Here is a 20,743-nt window from a genome sequence, read left to right on the forward strand (position 1 = left end):
GGTCCTCCTGACTTCAGGGCTGGTGCTCTATCCACTGAGCCACTTAGCTGCCCCTACTATCCCTGTTTTTAAAGGAAACCAAGGCAAAGAGAAGTTAAATCACTTGCCCAACCTCACACAAGTATAGTTGGAGGCTGGATTTGAACTCAGGTTTTGCTGACTCCAAGTTGAGGGCTTGGCGCCCCTTAGTGGCCTGGAAGTAATTTGTTTGAGTTGGGTTACTTTCTGAGCCTTGGTTTACTCATCTGCACGGTGAGAATCGTTCACCTTCCAGCTCGGACCCTTCTGGTCCTGATGCCTGTGTGTGGGACTCCGGGGGGCTCCGGGGGCCTGAGCCCGTCCCGCAGGATCCGAGGCCCCGTGCCCTCCCGGGGATAGGGCAGGGCCTTTTGGCAGAGCCTTTGCCCGGTTGGGGAGGACTCGTGTACAAAGCGTGACGGAGGCTGAATCTTAAACACATTTTTGCTGGGATGTTAATAGCGCTGAGTGGGGGCTTCTCAGTTCCTCTGTGAGGCTGCCAGAGGAAATCTTGGGCCTGCCTTCCTGGCTGCCTGGCCCCCAGCGCACAGCTGTGATGCCCTCCACCTCCCCTGACTTTGCAAGAGGAAATGGCTGGTCAGCGGCCCCCTGGGCTGTTCCGCTATCCGACCGTCCGCCCATCCGCTCCCAGTTTGCAGGAGCTCCGAAAGCTCTCCGGGGCCCCACGGGAAGAATTCTGGATTTGCTTTTCTAATAACTCATAATAGGTCAGCTGCAAGGCGGGCCGGGACCGAAGCTCCAATGAGAAGCCTGTTTCTATGTGGTGGGCACATGGCGGGCACAGAGAGGGATTGTCCTGGGGGATGATTTCAGGCCGTGGGCAGCTCAGTCTGAACATTTCTCCCAGCCCCCACGAGTGGGTGAGAAGGTCACTTCTTGGCCTGCAGTTAGATGGGCCAGGTGCCCAGATCGCCATCCCGCTGTCTGGTTGGCTTTTGTGCCCAGAGGCTTCTCACTCACTACCCACTTCTTTGTGGGGCTCCAAGGCCAGGAGCCGCGGAGGGATGGGTTTCTGTGAAGTGGGAAGGTTAGGGGGAGGGGGAGCAAGAAGGAGGTCTTTTCTGCGTCAGGACGTTAAACTCAAGGATCTACCTATGACTGCCCAGCTCTCTCACCCTCCCCCAGAAGTGGGGACCGCAGGGCCGGAGCCCCGGGATGAATGTCTCACGGCCGGAGCCTTGGAAGAGCTCACCGGGAGGAACTGGGGAGACATCAGCTGAGATTAGAGGCCCTAGGACAAAGGTTAGGGGGGCAGGTGAGAATACAGGGATAGGGATGGGTTCTGAGGACTCAGGAAAATGTAAAGGAATAATAGCCCCTGGGAAATCAGGGAATTGGCCACTCTCTTGAATGATGATGATAATACTTCTATAAACTTTTATGGTTTACAAAGTGGCTCCTTATATAGGTGAGTGTTTTTTACTCCCACTTTATAGTCTAAAGAGGTAATCCTTAGGCTCTCCAAGGTTCTTAGATTTTTGTTGTTGTTGCTGAGGCAATTGGGGTTAAGTGACTTGCCCAGGGTCACACAGCTAGGAAGTGTTAAGTATCTTTGATAAGATTTGAACTCAGGTCTTTCTGACTTCAGGGCTGGATTCTATTCACTGTGTCATCTAGCTGCCCTGGTTCTTAGATTTTTTTTTTTTTCAAATTTATGGTGTTGAAATGGAGTTCTAGGGGTAGAGTATTTTTGAGAAGGGAAGGAGCTGATAGTATCTCCTTCAATCTCACTGTGAGGTAGATGTTACTATCTCTATTTATAGTGAAGGAAACCAAGGCAAAGAGAAGTTAAATTACTTTAAAGAGGTGACCCCCAGACCCTCCAAGGCTCTGCTGTCTGGGCAAAGGGCAAAGGAGATGGAGACTCCAAGCAGGTGACAAACTGCCTGTCTTCTGTCGATGATGTTGGAATCTTTTGGCCCCAATCACTTTCAAGACCACTTAATAATTACAACCCTCTAATTATATCAAACTTTAAAGTTTGCAAAGCACTTTAAACTGTCATGTAATTTTTATTTATTAAAAAATCAATATAATATCTTCTAATTTTGCAGCAAATGAATTTCCTGCCATATCCCCCGACCTCCAGAGATCTATTTCTGTAAAATAAAAATTTTTCAAGAGCTTTGGAGAAGTTTACAAAGCATTTTACATAACTGATCTCCTTCTATCCCAAAAATAATTCTGCAGGAGTAGTCACATTTTACATGATGGGAAACTGAGACACCAGGAGGTCAAACATTTTGCTCATGGCTCAGGGCTAGTTAAGTGGCAAAGGAAGGTGACAAATTCAGGCTTTTTGACTCTTAAGTTTTCTTGCTTTTTCTTGGAGAGGTGTGAGCAGATCAGATGGGTTCTGGGGCCTCTGAGATCACCATCTGGTTATCCTAGAGCTGCCATTGTGAAAGACAAACCTAAATGATAAGCAATTATTAACTACCTACTGAATACAGAGTGTTATGTTCTGTGTGTTTTTACGGAGCTTATTTCCTGGCCTCGGGGTTTACCCACAGCCGAAATGCCACCTCTCAGGAACATGGAGAAACCTTCCCCAGGAGAGACTGGGCAAAGTATGAGAGTTCTCTGCTTACTCTCCTCGGGCAAGGACAAATAAAGCCTTTGTTTCCCATCTTGCCTCCACTCTGAGCCAGTGCTGTAACATCTACTGGGGAAATTTCTCACGATCCCCCAGCCCACTTCTTGCACCTTCTTCCCCAGAAATTCTTCCTTCCCAGACTCATCCTTTCAGCCCCAAGAAGCTCGGGGTCGACAGTCGGCTAGTGTGTCCGGCGGGGGCCTCTGAGTCAGAGGGCTGCTTCTGGAGCTGGGAATGGTGTATGGGAGTGTGGAGTGTGGGACCCACTGGGAGCAGAGGATCACAGTCAGAGAGCTGGAGAGTCTGAAAAGCCTTCTGTTCCAAATCCTTCGGTCTGCAGATGAGAGAACTGGGAAGGCAGAATCGTTCGCCCAAGGCTGCCTGCTACCCATTTAATCTTAGGCCTCTTACCAGTGGCTGTGCAGGCGCTGAGGTTAGACCAGGTAACCCGAGAAAAGCCGTCTCCCTGTCCTTAGGTCCCCCCAGCCTGTCGGTGCTCCTGATTTCCACCCTATATTGTCCCAGATAGAATATAGAGGAGCCCCCGCCGGGATGGGGAAGACCTGGATTCGAGGCCCTCCTCAGACGTCTGGGCAGGTCACTTTTAATGCCCCAGACAGCTTGAGGAGGTTATGAATTGCCCAGCAGATGCCAATCTGTCCTGGCAAAAGGAGTTCTTTACATCAATGAAATCACGGGTCGTGGTCTGGGTTGGAGAGCTGAAATCCTGGCTTTCTTTACAGGAGTCTATCAGTCCCCAGCAGGGTAAGGGTGGGGTGGCTGGCAGGGTGGGGCTTGTCTCCTTGCTGGGCTCGGGGCTGCCAACTGCCAGGCAGGCCCCTGAGTCAGATGCCTCCTCACCCAGCAAGAGTTACTCCCCTGGGGGCCTCCCTCTCCCATTCCCTCTTCCCCGCAACCAATAGGCTGGGAGCAAACACGATAGCATCGTTAGCTCCTCTTTCAGGCCCTCCCCCCTCAGGTGGAGGGGCACCGCTGGGTGAATCTGGCTCCCCCTTCTCTCCAACCCGGGCAGTCAGCACCTGGTGCCCTTCCCCTCCCCCCAGCTCCTCTTGTCCCAGGGATCCCACCCCGTAGCCCCCTGCTCCCTGCCCGTGGCTTAATTGAGTTCCCACTGGGCCCAGTTCTGGAATGAACATCCATACAAAGCCAACAGCACATTTGCATAAATTTCCCGAAATGGTGCCTCCTATTCTTACATGTTTGTACAGTTCCCAAGTTACAGTTCTTAAAGGGGCAGATACCCCTTCCCCTGTGCTGGTAAGGGCCTAGCAAAGGATGGAGGGTCCCAGACAGAGCTTGAGACCCCCAGGATCAATGTCGCAGGGGACCATCTGGAGGCTAGGACTCCGGGGGCTTGTGGGCTCCGCCTAGGAAAAGAAAGATTAGGCTCAGGAGCTGAGCCTGAGCCCTTGGTGGGAGTCCAGGCCCAGGGGTTGGTGAGACCTGTTGGGTGTGGGATCTGGTTAGCTGGGGCTAAGAACATACTGTGCACATTTAATCAGCTCCCCAGCTCGGTAAACTCTGGGGCAAGGTGGTCTTTCCCCTGCGTGGCTGCCCCAGACTGTTCAGTGTAGTCTGATTTCATTTGAAAAGAAAAAAAGAGAGAATGAGTTGAGGAGCATCAGTCAGTGACACTGGAGACATAGGACTGAGTTCTGTTCTAAGAATGGCCTGAGGGGCTTTGGATGTCAGCTCTGTTCCTGTTAAAGCTCTGAGAGACAAGGACTAAGACATCGGTTCATCTTCACATCCCCCAGTTCCTAGCACAATGTCTTAGTTTATACTCATAGTTTAGAGGCCGTTCATCAGAAGAACTCCCATTTTCCAAGATCTTAATGTATTGTTGGTAGAGTTGTGAACTGATTCAATCATTCTGTGGAGCAATTTGGAATTATACCCAAAGCAAAAGAGATAAAAAACAAAAAGTAAAAGGACTTATTTGTACGAAAATAATTGTAGCAGCTCTTTTCTGGGGGCAAAGAATTGAAAATTGAGGAGAAGCCCACAAATTGGGGAGTGGCTGAACAAATTGTGATTATGATAAGAAATTTTGAGCAGGGTGCTCTCAGAAAAACCTGGAAAGACTTACGTGAACTAACACAATGTATACATAGTAACAACAATATTATAAGATGATCAGTCAACAATACAATGATTCAAGACAGCTCTGAAGGACTTATGAAAAATGCTATCTATCTCCAGAGAAAGAACTGATGGTGTTTGATCCAATCATTCTGCAGAACAATTTAGAATTATACCCAAAGCAAAAGAGATAAAAAACAAAAAGTAAAAGGATTTATTTGTACGAAATAATAATAATTTTTTTTTTCTTGAGATTTTTTCTTTCTTTTTTTTGGGGGGGGGCAGGGTCTGTTTTCTTTTACAGCATGACTAGAAGTCGAAATGTTTTGTCTGACTACACATATATAACATTGCTTGCTTTCTTAACGGGAGGAAGTAGGGAGAAAGAAAGAGAGAGAAATTGGAACTCAAAGTCTTAAAAACAAATGTTAAAAATAATTTTTGCATGGAACTGAAGAAAAATAAAATACTAAATAAAAAGGGGGAAGAAAAAACAAACAAACATAAAAAAGAACTCCCATTTTCATATCACTACGTGGAGTGCAAACCTCTTGTGAAGAAGAAAGTACAATGTTTCCATTTTGTAAATAAATACTGAGGTTTGGTGACTTATCTAAGATCTTTCAGCTAGCAGATGTGGGAGGCAGGATTTGAACTCAGACCTCCTTGCATTCCTCCATGTTACCTGAATGTTGATCCCATGGAATGGATTTGTTCTCCACTGGGGTCCAGATGGCCAGAAATGCTTCCTGTCTGCAACCTTCAGGAAATTCCTGTCTGGGTCATTGGGCTTCCTTGGCCAGCAATTGTACCTGGGAATTCTCAATCCAATTCAATTCCATCGGAATCAGTTCACTTCGAGGAGCATCTCTGGAGCTCCTCCTGGGTGCCAGTCTAGGTGCTGGGTGACAAAAGTACAAAACCAGAAATGAAACCCTGCTCTCCTCCAGTATTTTACATTCCCCTAGGGCATAGAAGGGGCAGCTAGGTGGTCCAATGGATAGAGCACCAGGTTTGGAGTCAACAATATCTGCCTTCAAATCCAGCCTCAGACACTTACCAGCTGTGTGACCCTGGCATCTCACCCTGGTAACTCACCCTGTCTGCCTTAGCTCCTCTGTAAAATGGGGAAGGGTACAGCCAACCACTCTCTATTATCTTTTCCAAGAACACGCCATGGACAAAGTTCTGAGTCAGATAGAACTGAACAACAACAAGGGCCCATCTACCTAGAGAGGGAAATATAAGTCCAATCCACACTGAGTGACTGTGGGCCGCTCACTTAACCCCTTCCTCCTTCTGGGAAGCTTTCTAAGACAAGAGGGGTCCAGAGAAAAGCCTCCCGTGGCAGAGGCCAATCTAGAGGCCAAGCTCTGTGCCCAGATGGAACCCCCCCCCCCACATCCCCCTCTCCAATTCTTTAGCTTCATTACCCATCAGCCCTCAGGGCCACGCTCCCTTTCCACCGCCCTCCTCCCAAATATCAGACTGCTTGTATTTTATAGCTCTTTAAGGTCTAGTAGACGTTTCATTAATGCTTCTTGATTGGTCCTCAGACAAAGGGGACGACTACTGGGAGAAAGGCCTTATTGGCTAAATGATTTGGTGATGATCCCATAGAGATAGAGGCTGGGGAACTGATCCCAGGTTGGTGTCCCTCACCCCTGGGGCAGCTAATGTTGGAATTAATAGCGGTACCCAGAGACCCGGACCCCCCACAGATGGATTCCAAAGCTGCTGACTTCGGGAGCCTCCATATAATAGGAGGAGGAAGGGGGAGCTCAGAGAAGCTCCAGTTTCCTTCCCTCTGGGCTGGGCCGGGCCCTGCTGACCAGCTGAGGAGCCCAAGGCCTTTCCACTCCCGCAGGCTAGGCCAAAACTCCTCTCCCCGCCTCCCCCCATCACCGGACACTGCCCCACCCCTCTAAGTTACCCACCTAGGGGCAATTCGGAGATGTTTCGGTCCCGCCCAGGCCCGGCCCCTCTTCCTTCCCAGGCTTGGCTGGCTCCATCCGAAGTCTCTGACACCCCCTGGGGCTGGGATGCCCCCCTACCCCCTTGCCCCTCTGGGATCCGATTTCTACCTGTCTCTGCTTCTTTTTACCCAGCTCTATCTCTGCCTCTGTCTCTGTGCTGTCTCTCCCTTTGCTCTGTCTCTGCCTCTGCCTCTCTATTTCTTACTATGTCTCTGTCTCTGCCTCTGTCTCTGTCTCCCCAGACCCTAGGCTGATCTCCAGCAGCTTGGGCTCAGCTCAGAGCTCGAGACTGGGGGCTCAGGGCTGGGGGCTCAGAGCTTAGGGCTTAGAGTTTAGGATTGGGGGGCTCAGGGTTGAAGGCTCAGAGTTTAGGGTTGGGGGGCTCGGGGCACAGGCTGGGGGCTCAGAGTTTAGGGTTAGGGGGTTTGGGTCTTGGGGCTAGGAGCTCAGAATTTAGGGTTGGGGAGCTCAGGGCTTGAGGCTCAGAGTTTATGCTTTGGGGTCTCGGGGCTCAGGCCTGGAAGCTCAGAGTTTAGGGTTGGGGGGCTCGGGGCTGGGGGCTCAGAGTTCTGGCTTGGGGGCTGGGGGCCGGGGGCTCAGGGTTCCCGCTGCTTGAGTGTCTCGCCCGTGCAGCCCGAGCCCCGCGGCGCTGTTGTATCCGCCTCGGCTGGGTCGGCTCCTCGCTCTCCTCCTCCCCTCCCCTCGTCCCTCCTCCCTCCCCTCCCCTCGCCTCCCCCGGGACCAGGCCGGGCCGGCGGAGCTGCGGGCTCCGGGAGAGCAGTCCCTGCCCCCCGGGGACTCCTCCATGGGTGAGTGCGGGCATCCCCGGCCGGGAGCCGCGGAGGGGAGGAGAGGGAAGGGCTGGCGGCCGGCGGGCTGCTGCAGCCGCTGAGCCAGGGACCCCGGGATCAGCGCGGGGCTCCGAGCCCGCGTCTCCGGCCGGCCCTGCTCTTGGGTTGCCGCAGCCGCCGTGCTGGCCCAGAATGGCGGGCCGGGCCGGGGACCCCCGCTCTCAGTGCGCAGAGGCGGGGGCTCCAGGATGGCGGACTCCGGGACTGGGGGTGGGGGGGCGGCTTTGGGAGCGGAGGCAGGACCGTGGGATCCTGAACTAAGCTGGGGGAGGCCTGGGTCAGGGGTGCTAGGGGACTCCAAGAACTGGCTGTGGATCCTGGTCTGGGGGGCTCTGGGTACGAGATGGGGTGCGCGGTCGAGGGGGCTCTGGCCGGGGGGAGGAGTCGGGGTGACCGTAGGGCTGTAGCATTCCCTTGTGGGGTAGACTGGCCGTGGAGCTCCGGGAACTTGGGGGGGGGGAGGCAGCAGAACCGGAGGAAGTGCTCCAGACTAGAGATAGCACCCCCCCCCATTGGGGGGAGGGGCAAAAGGACCCGGACCATGGAATCTGAATTTGCAGAGAGCCTGGGGGTTTCCAGAGTGAGGTATCCTGAAGAAATGAGGAGGCTTGGGATTTCAGGCCTGGGGATCCCAGTCTACAGGAAGAGGGTCTCTTGAGACTGGATTCTTTGATATGGCTTTTTCTTGGGGAAAGAGTCCTAGATTAGAGGATTCTGGGGATGAGGGGGGGAGGTCAAGGCTCTGTTCTGGAGCTTTGCTGGGAGCCAACCAGCTCTGGGGGAGTTGGGGAGACCGGCAGGTTGGGGCAAGCTGGGAGCAGCTGGACGGGCATCTAAGGTTGCCCTAGGTTCAGAGTGAATACTGGTATATCCTTTCTGGCCTAACCCTGGCACTTAGGCCTGCTGGGGGCTGCAGGAGTTGAAGCCTAGGAAAGGAGTGAGGGGTCATCTCGACTGATCTCTTCACAACCCAAGCCTCCTGGGTAGGGATAGCCTTCAGGTCCATCCTTGGAAGACACCTCCTCCCCACCCCTTCTGTGGGGCTGGGCTGGCTTTCTAGTGTCTGGACCTTCGTGAACTCTGATGCCCAGTGGCCTGGGGATCTGGGGACAGCCCAGGGCCAGGTTTGGAGCTGGGGAGTAATTCAGACACTTACCATTGCCATCCCTTAATATGCCCAGCCCCATTTCCTCGTCCACCCTCACACTTTCCCAAAGAAACAAAGGCAGGGACAGGAAGGGCTGTGGGTTAAGGATTTGTTCCCCTCCATCCAGCTTCAGATCAGTCTAATTCCCCTTTGCGAGTGGGGGTGGGCCTAAGACTTTGAATTTCAGTTGGACCCGTGGCTTATATGCTTATGGGTGGAGACCGTACGGTAAACCTCCCCCCAGAACTGGCACTCTCCGGGATTAAGCTGTGTGCTGGGTGATAAGCCCTGTTCCAGGTTCTAGAGCCGTCTCTTAGAAAAGCCTAAGGTCCTGTCCTGTAAACTTACTGCCTCGGAGAAGAGGAAAAGTGCTACTCTCAATAGCAAATGCTCTCTGAAAGGCGTATACAAAAGTAAGGGTTCGAGGATGGCCCGAGGGGGAGGAGCTGGGCTGTTGTGGCTCCTTTATGGGGCAGGACCCAGAGGGAGGTGTGGAAGTGAGGTGGGGCTGTGCAAAGTCACTAATCTCACTGTCTTCTCCCGAGCCAGTTGGGCCCTGGGGCAGGATATAGATCCGAGTGACTGATGGCCCAGCGTGGGCTGGGAGAACCAGGTCCTGCGTGTTAATCTGGAGAGAGCTGGGCAATGTAGGGCTCTGACCCTGTAAGAGGGGCCCTAACAAAGGATATATGGGAAAATAAAAGGAAAATCAGGATCAGGCTGGGAGGGCATTCCAGGTATAGGAAATATCGAACAAAAGGCAAGGAAGGGAGAGGTGTATTCTGGGGCTAGACAGAAAATTACCTTAGCGAGATCGAGTGGTAGAGAGCCTCAGATGCCTCAAAAGTGTGAACTTTGTTGGAGAAGCAATAGGGAGCCACAGCAAGTACTTGAGAGGGAGATTCAAATGGGAATGACTAGATTTGTGTTCTATTCTTCCACCCCCTCACTTATCCATTAAGCTCCTCCCAGTCTCCTGAAAGGGAAAGAAGGAGCTGGAGATAGGGGGAGGGGGTGTGAAGACTTGTTGAGAAGCCTTTCTTCAAGCGCTAAGTAAGGGAGGACCCCCCCCCCTTTTGCAGGAGAATGGGGGCCCAGGAGAGAGCTGTTCTCCTTCCCTGACTACTGGGAGTGGGGACAAGAGGAGGCTCTTTTATTTCCAAAGAGAGCTTCTCCTGGGCAGTGGAATCTAGATAATTTCCCTGGGGAATTATGGGGGTGGGGGAAGAAGCATTGAAAACAGATAAGTTGGCATTGAAAACAGAAAGTGACACTGACCCTCTTTGAAGGGATGGACAGAGGAGGCCAGCCCCACCTTCCCTTCTCTGCGGGGCCTTCTCCTGGGGAGGGGAGAAGATGGGGGGGAGGGAGCTGGGAGGCTGGGCAAAGGGGGAGGGGGGAGGCTGGGCAAGGAGGGAGGCTCACCCCCTCTGGCCCTCTGCTTTGCAGATGACCGCGGTCTAACGGAGGAGAAAGGACTTCGGTGCCAGAATCCAGATTGTATTGACAAGAAGAGGGCATCCAAGGTAACTGGCGTTCGCCTGGGGCCCGGGGCGGCTCCAGCCTGGGTCACGGGGCCAGGGGCCGGGGAGGGCTGGGACTTCGGCTCAGGCCACAGAGTGAATGCACCGAGTTGGCCCAACCTGGGAGAAAGCCTCAAAGGGCGGTGCAACGAAGTCTTCCCCTGGGCCCGGCCCAGCCGCCCCTGCTCAAGGGCAGCTTTTCTGCACCGGGCGAGAAGTCTTGGGGTCAGACGCCAGAAGAACCTCTGGCTTGAGTGGGAGCCCTTAGGACCCTGACTCCCGAGCCCTGGCTGACCTTGGCTCCCTGGCTAACAGTAATTCCACTGCCAGTCCTGCCAAACATCCCCCTTTGACACGCAGGGACTTCCACATGAAATGTGCCCTTCCCTTAAGGAACTCATTCATTCATCCACCCAGGTGGGTAACGGGTGTTACGTGGGAGCGTGACAATTTTGGCCCTTTTCTATGATGGACAAGTTCTGGGAGGCCCAGGGAATTCTGGCTCTGCAAAGACTCTGCCAAAGGAGGCTGGGGGGGGGCAGTCCTGACTAAGTGGGGACACCCACCTTTCCGGCCTCTGAAGCTCAGACCAAGGCTGGTTCTGAGCCATTTATTGTTCTGATGGAAGCACGTACCCTTGTGCTCGAGAAGCCCTGAACTCAGAGCCTGCCATTGACACCATCTGGGGGATCTTGGGTCACGGAGGCTTTCTGAGCTTGAGTTCCCTTGGATGAAAAATAGAAACATTTATATTCCTGCTTGCCGGCTTGGTGAAGCCCTAAGAGAATAGATCAGTCAATTCAAATCTATTCAAAACATTTGTTAAGCCGGACACTGGGCTAAGTGCTAGGGATACAAAAAGGCCCCAGCAGTTCCTGCCCTCAGGGAGCTTACTATCTAATGGAGGAGATAATATGTATAAATAGGAAATAATTAAGGGAAGGAATGCACTTGAATTAGGAAAGATGGGGGAGGGCTTTCTGTCCGAGGTGGGGTCGCAGTTGGCTCTTAAAGAGAGCCGGGAAGGTCAGTCTTCAGAGCAGGGAGGGGAAGAGTCTTTCTGGCCTGGGCAAGCCAGGGGGAAGTGGTCGGAGTTGACAGAGGAGTGTTTTGGTCATGGCGCAGCCAGGGTCGCATTGCATCAAAGAATAAATCTTGGGGAGTCAGGCTTAAGATAATTATAAAGGGAGGAGGGGCTCAGCATACCAGAATATTTAGTACTTGCTTCTACAGGAAATGGGGAGCCACTGAAGTTTATTGAGTAGGTGGGGGGACATGGCGTGATCGATGTATATTTTTAAAATATAGGAAAGTGTTAGGAAAACCTTAATGTGTCACAATCACATGCCTACATGTATCATTATAATATGTTATTATATAATATATAATTATATAATAGATGTTAAATATTATAATCTCTACTACTATATAATATAATGGGGGACATGGTTTTATTGGATGTATATTTTAGAAATATATGAAAGTATCAGGAAAACCATAAAGTGTCACAAACACACATGTCTACATTATACATTATTCTATACATGTACATATTATATATGCATGTGTATATATTATACATGAACATACATAAATATTATATATAATTTTAATATATAACATATAATTATATAATAGTGGATGTTATATGTTATACTATTTACTATTATATAATAGCTAACATTTACACAGTACTATTTATAAAGTACTTACATGTATATATTACATATATGTGTATGTGTACAGATTATATATTAATATACATATATAATACATTTTAATATAATATATGAAGTGTAGAATTATATAATAGTGGATGTTATATATTATATTATCTCCTATTATATAATACGATAATTCTATATAATAGCTAACATTTACACAGTACTTACTATTTATAAAGTACTTAGTACAATGCCTAGCAAATAGCAAGTACTACACATTAGGCATTGTACTAAGTACTTTACAAATACCTCCTTTGATTCTCAGAACAACCCCAAGAGGAAGGGGCTATTATCATCCCCATTTTTACAGATGAGGAAACTGAGGCAAACACAGCTAGTAAGGTCTGGATTTGAATTCAGTGTTTCCTCCCTCCGGGCCTGATACTCTATCCACGGGGTCCCTTAGTAGCCAAGGTCTCACTGACTAACCTAACTTTTATTTTTTACACGATTGTGCTCTCCTGGGGGAGGGGAACCGCAATGGCTAGAGTCTCTGATATTTCCAGGAATTATAGGCATGTGACTGGCAAGTTCTGGGGAGGCAGAGGCCCCGGAGGACCCCAGTTTGGGGTAGCAATCAAGGGACCTGTGTTCGAGTGTGTCCAATGACACAAATCTAAGCGTCAGCTCAAACATAGCAAGCCCTTAGTAAATGCTTGTGGTTCCTTCAGGTGAAGAAAACAATCTCTTCTGTTTCTGATTTTCCTACCAAAGCCTCCTCCAAGGCCCCTTCTCAGCATGGAAAGGACCCCGGTTTTTCAGTGCCTGAGGCAGCAGAACCAGAGCGGGCCCTACCGGTCGGGAAAGGCCTCCGGGGTGGTCCCATGGCCTGGGTTTGCTGTCCAAGGTGAAGCACCAAGTCCCAGCTTTTTGTGTCAGTAGCGACTCGTGAGGAGTGAAAGAAGGGTCTTTTTTGCTCTTTCCTGTTGGGAGCGAGGAGAAGCTCTAAGAATGCTCTCAGCTTTGATGTGTTGAAGGATGGTGCTTTCTCCATCCCTAGGGTTTGGAGCTTCTCTCCAGGCCCTTGGCCAGCCTCCCCAGACAGGAGAATCTCAGGGGGATTCCTCGCCAGGAGATGGTGGTCTTTGGGCTCTCTCTGCCATCCCTCCTTCCTTCTGTAACGTAGATTTGGGAGTTCAAGAATGACAGGCTCTGGCCTTCTGTGCCCAAAAGACATTTTTTACTTTGGCAAGTCTGCCTTAATTTGTCCCACCTGATGAACATGGAGTAATTGAAAATCAGGGAAAGGGAGATGAAAGAGAGCTTGGAGTGTGGAATGACAGACTGAGAAGGGATCTCATAATGTAGAATGTCAGAGCTGAGAGGGCCCTTAGATCACAGAATATCAAAGTTGGGAGGGCCATTAGGCTACACCAAATATGAGAGCTGGGAGGGCCCTTAGAACCCAGGATGTCAGAGCTGGGAGGGCCCTTAGAACCCGGGAGGTCAGAGCTGGGAAGGCCCTTAGAACCCAGGATGTCAGAGCTGGGAGGGCCCTTAGAGCTCAGGATGTCAGAGCTGGGAGGGCCCTTAGAACCCAGGATGTCAGAGCTGAGAGGGCCCTTAGAGCTCAGGATGTCAGAGCTGGGAGGGCCCTTAGAACCCAGGAGGTCAGAGCTGGGGGGGCCCTTAGAACCCAGGATGTCAGAGCTGGGGGGGCCCTTAGAACCCAGGATGTCAGAGCTGGGAGGGCCCTTAGAACCCAGGATGTCAGAGCTGGGAGGGCCCTTAGAGCCCGGGAGGTCAGAGCCGGGAAGGCCCTTAGAACCCAGGATGTCAGAGCTGGGAGGGCCCTTAGAGCTCAGGATGTCAGAGCTGGGAGGGCCCTTAGAACCCAGGATGTCAGAGCTGGGAGGGCCCTTAGAACCCAGGATGTCAGAGCTGGGGGGGCCCTTAGAACCCAGGATGTCAGAGCTGGGGGGGCCCTTAGAACCCAGGATGTCAGAGCTGGGAGGGCCCTTAGAGCCCGGGAGGTCAGAGCCGGGAAGGCCCTTAGAACCCAGGAGGTCAGAGCTGGGAGGGCCCTTAGAACATGGAATATCAAAGCTGGGGGGGCCCTTAGAATACACAAAATATGAGAGCTAAGAGAGTCATTTAAAACGCAGAATGTCAGAGCTGGGAGGGACCTGAATACAAAAAATTTCAGAGCTACAAAGGACTCTTAGAACACTAACTGTGAGTATTCTAAGGCCAGGGAGGGAAACCATGTAGTCCAACGTTCTCATATTACAGGAGAGGAAACAAGCCCAGAGAGAAAAAAAAAGTGATTTGCTTAAGTCCAGTGGCAGACCTGGGAATGCTACTCCAGGCCCCTACTTAACATCCATATGCTTTTCCTCATCCTGAGCTGGTTGCCCCGACAGCTGGACAAGCTCCCTCTGACATCCGGTCTCTGGCTCCTTGGCCAGCCCAGAATGTGGGATTCTTGGGCTCCCAGTGTAAGGAGAACCCATCAATCAAGAGTGGGATGTGAGTGTGCGCGCACACACACACACACACACACACACACACACACACACACACGAGTGTTACTTTCTCTGGCTGTGAGATGTCTCCATTTAGGAACCCTTGGGGTCAGGTCTCAGAGGGATGAAGGGAGCACTGGGGAGCATGGAAGCTCCCAGAAAAGGGGCATCTTTTCTCCTAAAGGCCACATAAATTGTCCCCAGCTTCAATAGGCCAGACCACAGACCTCTGCTTTTTCAGATAATATTACTGTTCCTCCCCAGCCTTCTGGAAATCTGCCACAAAGGAGCGTGACTAGGAGGCTAGAAGCACCTGGATTTGACTTTATCTCACACACTTAATAACTTTGGGACTAGTGAATTTCCTTCTTTGTGCCTCAGTTTCTTCATTTTTACCAAAAAATATCTATCTTGTAGGATCATTGTCAGGATAAAATGAGATATTTACTAGATTAAAATCAGCAATATAGTAAACTCCCAGATGAAGAAAATCCCTCCACCAATTCAGATTGCACCTTCTCTGCAATTGGCAGTCTTGAATTGTTGGTTCTTAACCTTTTTGGTGTCAGGGTCCCCTTCTGAGGATTATGGGTTTTTTTTTCTTGTTTTTCTCTTTTGTTTTGTTTTTGTTTTTGTTTTTGGGAAGGCAGTTGGGAATGACTTGCCCAGGATCATTCAGCTAGTGTCAAGTTTCTGAGGTCAGATTTGAACTCAGGTCCTTCTGATTTCAGGAGTGCCGTGTAGGATCCTGGTTGCTCCAGGATCATGTTTTTAGATAATTGAAGGAAATAGTTCATTTCCAATCAGATTGGTGAAAGCTAAGATTTTGGTTTTTTTTCCCCCCATCCAAGTTCAAGGATCCTCAGAAATCTAATCCACAGACCCTGTGAATGTCTGTGTGTTATTTGTGAATCTGAGGTTAGGGATCCCTGTCTTAGAGAATTGCCCAGAATCCTTAGAGGCAAGGAAAGAGAGAGTTCTGGGATGGAGCATGGCCAGTGAAGATGCCCAGAATGGGAAGATGGAGGATCACGGGGGAGGAAAATCAAAGACATGTAGGATTTGTGAAGGGCAATGAGGTGTAAGAAACCTGGGAAGGGAAAGAAGGGACCATATTAAAAAACAAACAGGATTTTATATCTGATTCTGGAGGTAATAGGGAGCCACTGAGTTGATGGAGGAGGGGAGTGATGTTTTTAGACCCGTTCTTTAGGAAGCAGTTTAAGAAGGAGTTTGTTTACCAAGAGCTTTGTGTCTATAACCTTAGCAGCATGTCCACAAATGTAGCTTGGCGTGTGGTGTAGGGGAACATGCATTGACTATTGGGAAGTCAGGGATTCAAATCCCGCCTTTGAAGTTTGTGACATTGGGTACCCGCCACTTACTTATCATGGAACAGAGCTTCCTTATATGTAAAATTAGAAAGTTGTAGACAGAATAAGAGGGAATAATGTACCGATTCACCCAAAACAACAGCAACAACAATAATAATAACATTTATATACTTAAGTTCTTTTTGATCCTCACAACACCTCTGAGATGTTGAGATGTTATTATCCCCATTTTATAGATGAGGAAACTAAGGTTGGAGAGGAGGGGAAGTGACATCTAATGCATATCTTAGGCAGAATTTGAATTCTTTCAATGGCTTCCAATGCACTAACTGTTTCACCAACTGCCAGATTTGGAGCCTGAATACTGGCTTAAAATCAAGGCTTTACCCCCTTATAAACTGGTGACCAATGACGTCACTTGAGCCTCAGTTTCCCTTTTAAGTGAAAGGTTCTAATGAAACGATCTCTAAGGTCCCTTTGAGTTTATCAGTAAGAAGTGGTCTTGGTCAGGAAGGGACCAACTCTGAACAGTTTTATTCAACAAGCATTAATTGAGTGCCGGCTGTGTGTTGGCCACTGGGCTAGATTCTGAGGCTAGAAAGGCAGAAATATTCATCTTTGCCCTTGCGGAGATTCCCTTCTAGCAGTAGGCAGACAGGGCGGTTCCCTGTGGGGATGGAGAACTGGACAGCACCTTGTCTGCATGGAAGGGGAAGAGGGAGAAGGAAGCGGCAAGCTTCCTCCAGCTGACCGTGAAAGGAAAACGATGGGACCCCGACTGGCTGCCCCTGTTCTGCCTTCTCCTGAGACTGGGGCAGCTCCCCAATTCTCCCAACATTTGCGGTCCTAATACTAGAACCTCTAAGGGAAAAGGCTTTGCTCTAGGATTCTAGAGCAGTCTCCTTCCCATCTACTTGGGCGAGATCCTCCTTTTGGGCAGCTATTCCTCTAGCTTTCCTCATTGGGCTCTGGTTTCATCCTCTCTGCCCCACTCATAGGACCTTTAAATGACAGATTTATCTTTTTAAAATTTTTTTATTCAAGCTTTTTATTTTCAAAACATACACATGGATAATTTTTCAACATTGACCCTTTCAAAACCTTGTGTTCCAATTTCTCCCCTCTTCCCCCCTTCTCTCCCGTAGACAGCAAATAATCCAACATATTTCTTAAACACGTGCGGTTCTTCTAAACATATTTCCCACAATAATCTTGCTGCACAAGAAAAATCAGATCAAAAGTAGAAAAAAATGAGAAAAAAAAAAGGGCAAGCAAACAACGACAAAAAGTGAAAATACCACGTGGTGGTCTGCTACCTCTCTCTGGGTGTAGAGGGCTCTCTCCAGCACAAGACCGTTGGAACTGGCCCGAATAAATGACAGATTTCAAAGGGACTTTAAATATCATCTAATTCAATCCCTTCTTGATTTTCTGATGGATGTGGGAGGGCGTTCCTCCTCCATGCAGATTGCGACTTTCTCCGTGATGTAGTGTCTGAGAGATTTGCCTGAGAAGCTAAGTTCGGCTCACACAGCCCATAAACATTAGGAATGGCCCCTGAGCTCACGTCTCCCTGATTCTGACGAGCTTTCTAGCCATACGAGACACTGAGACCGCACCTCAGGAAGCCCAGGTGAAATGATTTGCCAGGGACTGTTGGCAGGGGGGAGAGAAGGGAGTCTGCATTTAGACAGAGCTGCAGTATGCTAAGCACTTTACAGACATGTCGATTGTTTCCTCACAATTACTCTGATAGATGCTCTCATTATCCTCATTTTAAGTTTGGGGAAACTGAGGCAGGCAGAGGTTTGTGACTTGCCGGCTGATAAGTTGGATATGAACTCAGGTCTTCCTTGCTCCACGTCCAGCACTCTACCTGTCCGCAGGTAGTTAAGTGGTAGATTTCAGATTCGAGCCCAGGTTCTCTGCCTCCAATGGCAGCTAGGTGACGCCATCGTGTGTGAGGAGGAAGAGTTCAAATCTAGCTTCAGATACTTCCAAGTCACTTAACTCTATTTGCCTCAGTTTCCTCAATCTGTAAAATGAGTTTGAAAGGGCAAAAGCAAACCACTTCAGTATTTTTGCCAAGAAAACCCCAAATAGGATCACAGACAGTCGGACACTCCTGAAAAATAACAAGATACTACCTCCTGGTCACTGGGCGATCTCATACATTCTTTCCAGCTCTTAAATTGTATGTTCCAAGGTCCTCCCCGCTCTGATTTTCCCTATTCTACAAGCACTCTGAATTCTAAGAGACATCAAAAGGGCTGAGAGAAGGAGCAATATCTTAAACCCAAAGGGTCTCCCCTTCCCGGTGCCTGGGGACACTGACCCCTGGCCTGGGTGGGACTTTTCCGTGTTGTTTGTGTTCCTTTCCAGAGGATCAGTGACATCACAGGGAAATGTCTTGACTTGTTCCTGGATTGGATTAAAGGGAGGCAGATGGGATACAAGTGAGAGGGAAAGGGGGCCAGTTGCTGCTCACTCAGACTTCCCAAGGCCTGTTATCTTCCTCCTACAACATACCCTCCCTCACTGGCCATAAATTGAGGCAAGAAGGCAGAGTCGGAACCAGTAAGTACAAGTTATAGGGAGGCAGGGGTGCCGCCAATGATTAAAATTTCAGTGTGATCTTTCACGCCTCGGAAATCAGCAAGTTTTACAAATCGAGGCTTAATTAGTGGGTTGGTGATGGAGAAAATGTGAATAATGAAGATTTAAATTTAAAAGTGTTTCTTCTACACACTTTGGGGTGGGGGGGTGGGGGGCGAGAAGCTGGTAGTTAAACATTTACCATCATTCCACTGGGACAGATACTGACTTAAAATACAAAAGAACAATATGGTGTCATGGATAGAATGTAGGTCTTAGCGTGTGGGCTCTGGGACCCCAGCAGATCTTTTAACCCTTATTGCCCCAGGCAGCAGGGGGAAGGGGGTTCTACGGTTTCTTGTTCCTAGAAGCATTCAGTCTCCTCTGAAGGAGAGGGTTCTGTCAGGGGGATTCTAGCATGGGGAGGAAAATGAGACTTCGGTAACTGTGAAAGTCTCTTCGAATTCTATGGTTTTTATGAGATGGGACCCACTGGAAGCTGGGAGATCACTCCTCTGGGGGTGATGAGAACCTGGACGAGGGTGGCGGCCCTTCCGACAGAGAGGAAGGGGTGGATCTAAGGGACATTGTGGAGAAAGAATCAGCAGGATGTGGTGACTGACTCCATGGGGTGGGGACCCTAGGAAGGGAGAGGAATCAGATAGAACTCCCAGGTTACGGGATAATGGGAAAGGATGGTTCATAGCCAGAGCCGAAGTGGGGCGCGGGAAGGGGAGGTTCGGGGAGTTGGAACGACAGGCTATATTGGGATCAGGGGAAGGAGAAAGGCGATGAGTTCATTTCTGGACATTGTTTTCTAGCCAGGGGAAGGTAATGGCTGGAGGACTAGATTTTGAGGGAGGAGGAACTGGGTTCGAATTCAAAGTCAAATACTAACTCTGCCCTGGGTATGTCATGTAACCTCAGTTTCTTCATTATTGCGGGCCCTACTTCACTGGGGTATTCCTGAATGTCAAATAAAGATAAGGGCCCTGAATCCCTCTGTGAGCCTGTAAGTGCTATGTAAACAGCAGGGACTTTAGGTAGTGACTCCCTATAGGGGGCCTAACATCTGCTGGAGAAACAGGAAAGGAGGGAAATAATAGAGATGAGGCCGGGGGATGGAGGGCAGGGCAAAGTTCGCTTACAGACCCTGGAGATTTAGGGCCGGGGAGACCCTGAAAGTCATCTGATCCATGATCAGAGAACACCTAAAAACTGAGACCGAGGATGATCACTTATCACGAGCCAAGTGCTCTACCAATATCGTCTCCCATAATAATGGTAACATTGGCATTTATGGAATGCTTGCTGTGTACCAAGTGTTCTACCAATATCGTCTCAGATGATCATGGTAATACGGGCATTTATGGGGAGCTTGCTGTGTACCAAGGGCTCTACCAATATCATCTTAGATGATCATGGTAATACGGGCATTTATGGGGCACTTGCTGTGTACCAAGGGCTCTACCAATATTGTCTCATATGATAACAGTAATACTGGCATTTATGGAGCACTTGCTGTGTACCAAGTGTTCTACCAATATCATCTCATATGATAACAGTAATACTGGCATTTATGGAACGCTTGCTGCGTACCAAGTGTTCTACCAATATCATCTCATATGATACCGATAATACTGGCATTTATGGAGCGCTTGCTGTGTACCAAGGGCCCTACCAATATCATGTCATATGATAACAGTAATACTGGCATTTATGGAACGCTTGCTGCGTACCAAGTGTTCTACCAATATCATCTCATATGATAATGGTAATACTGGCATTTATGGAATGCTTGCTGTGTACCAAGGATTTTACCAATATCATCTCATATGATAATGATAATACTGGCATTTATGGAGCGCTTGCTGTGTACCAAGGGCCCTACCAATATCATGTCATATGATAACAGTAATACTGGCATTTATGGAACGCTTGCTGCGTACCAAGTGTTCTACCAATATCATCTCATATGATACCGGTAATACTGGCATTTATGGAGCGCTTGCTGTGTACCAAGGGCTCTACCAATATCATTTCATTTGATAACGGTAATACTGGCATTTATGGAATGCTTGCTGTGTACCAAGGATTTTACCAATATCATCTCATATGATAACGGTAATACTGGCATTTATGGAACGCTTGCTGTGTACCAAGGATTTTACCAATATCATCTCATATGATAATGGTAATACTGGCATTTATGGAATGCTTGCTGTGTGCCAAGGGTTTTACCATTATCGTCTCATATGATAATGGTAATACTGGCATTTATGTAGCACTTGCTGTGTACCAAGGGCTCTACCAATATCGTCTCATATGATAAGGGTAATGTTAGTATTTAGGTAGTGCTTATTGTGTACCAAGTACTCTATCAATATCAT

At 49.2% G+C, this 20,743-nt stretch overlaps 1 protein-coding gene across 5 annotated transcripts in view; it reads left to right on the forward strand.

Moving 5' to 3' along the window:
• Window positions 1-20,743, forward strand: part of PLEKHG5 (pleckstrin homology and RhoGEF domain containing G5) — a 123,562-nt gene that overhangs the window by 52,159 nt on the left and 50,660 nt on the right. For 2 of the 5 annotated variants that reach the window (XM_051988679.1, XM_051988678.1), the window contains exon 2: window positions 10,162-10,238. The exons of 1 other annotated variant lie outside the window; for it this stretch is intronic. In XM_051988679.1, the coding sequence (XP_051844639.1) occupies window positions 10,162-10,238 (77 nt within the window). Of the gene's footprint in view, window positions 1-7,429; window positions 7,524-10,161; window positions 10,239-18,205; window positions 18,336-20,743 lie in introns of those variants that run through there. 2 more of the 5 variants (XM_051988680.1, XM_051988683.1) reach the window with 2 other exon arrangements.

The sequence above is a fragment of the Antechinus flavipes genome, chromosome 3 (assembly GCF_016432865.1).
Source record: "Antechinus flavipes isolate AdamAnt ecotype Samford, QLD, Australia chromosome 3, AdamAnt_v2, whole genome shotgun sequence".
Classification (NCBI taxonomy): domain Eukaryota; kingdom Metazoa; phylum Chordata; class Mammalia; order Dasyuromorphia; family Dasyuridae; genus Antechinus; species Antechinus flavipes.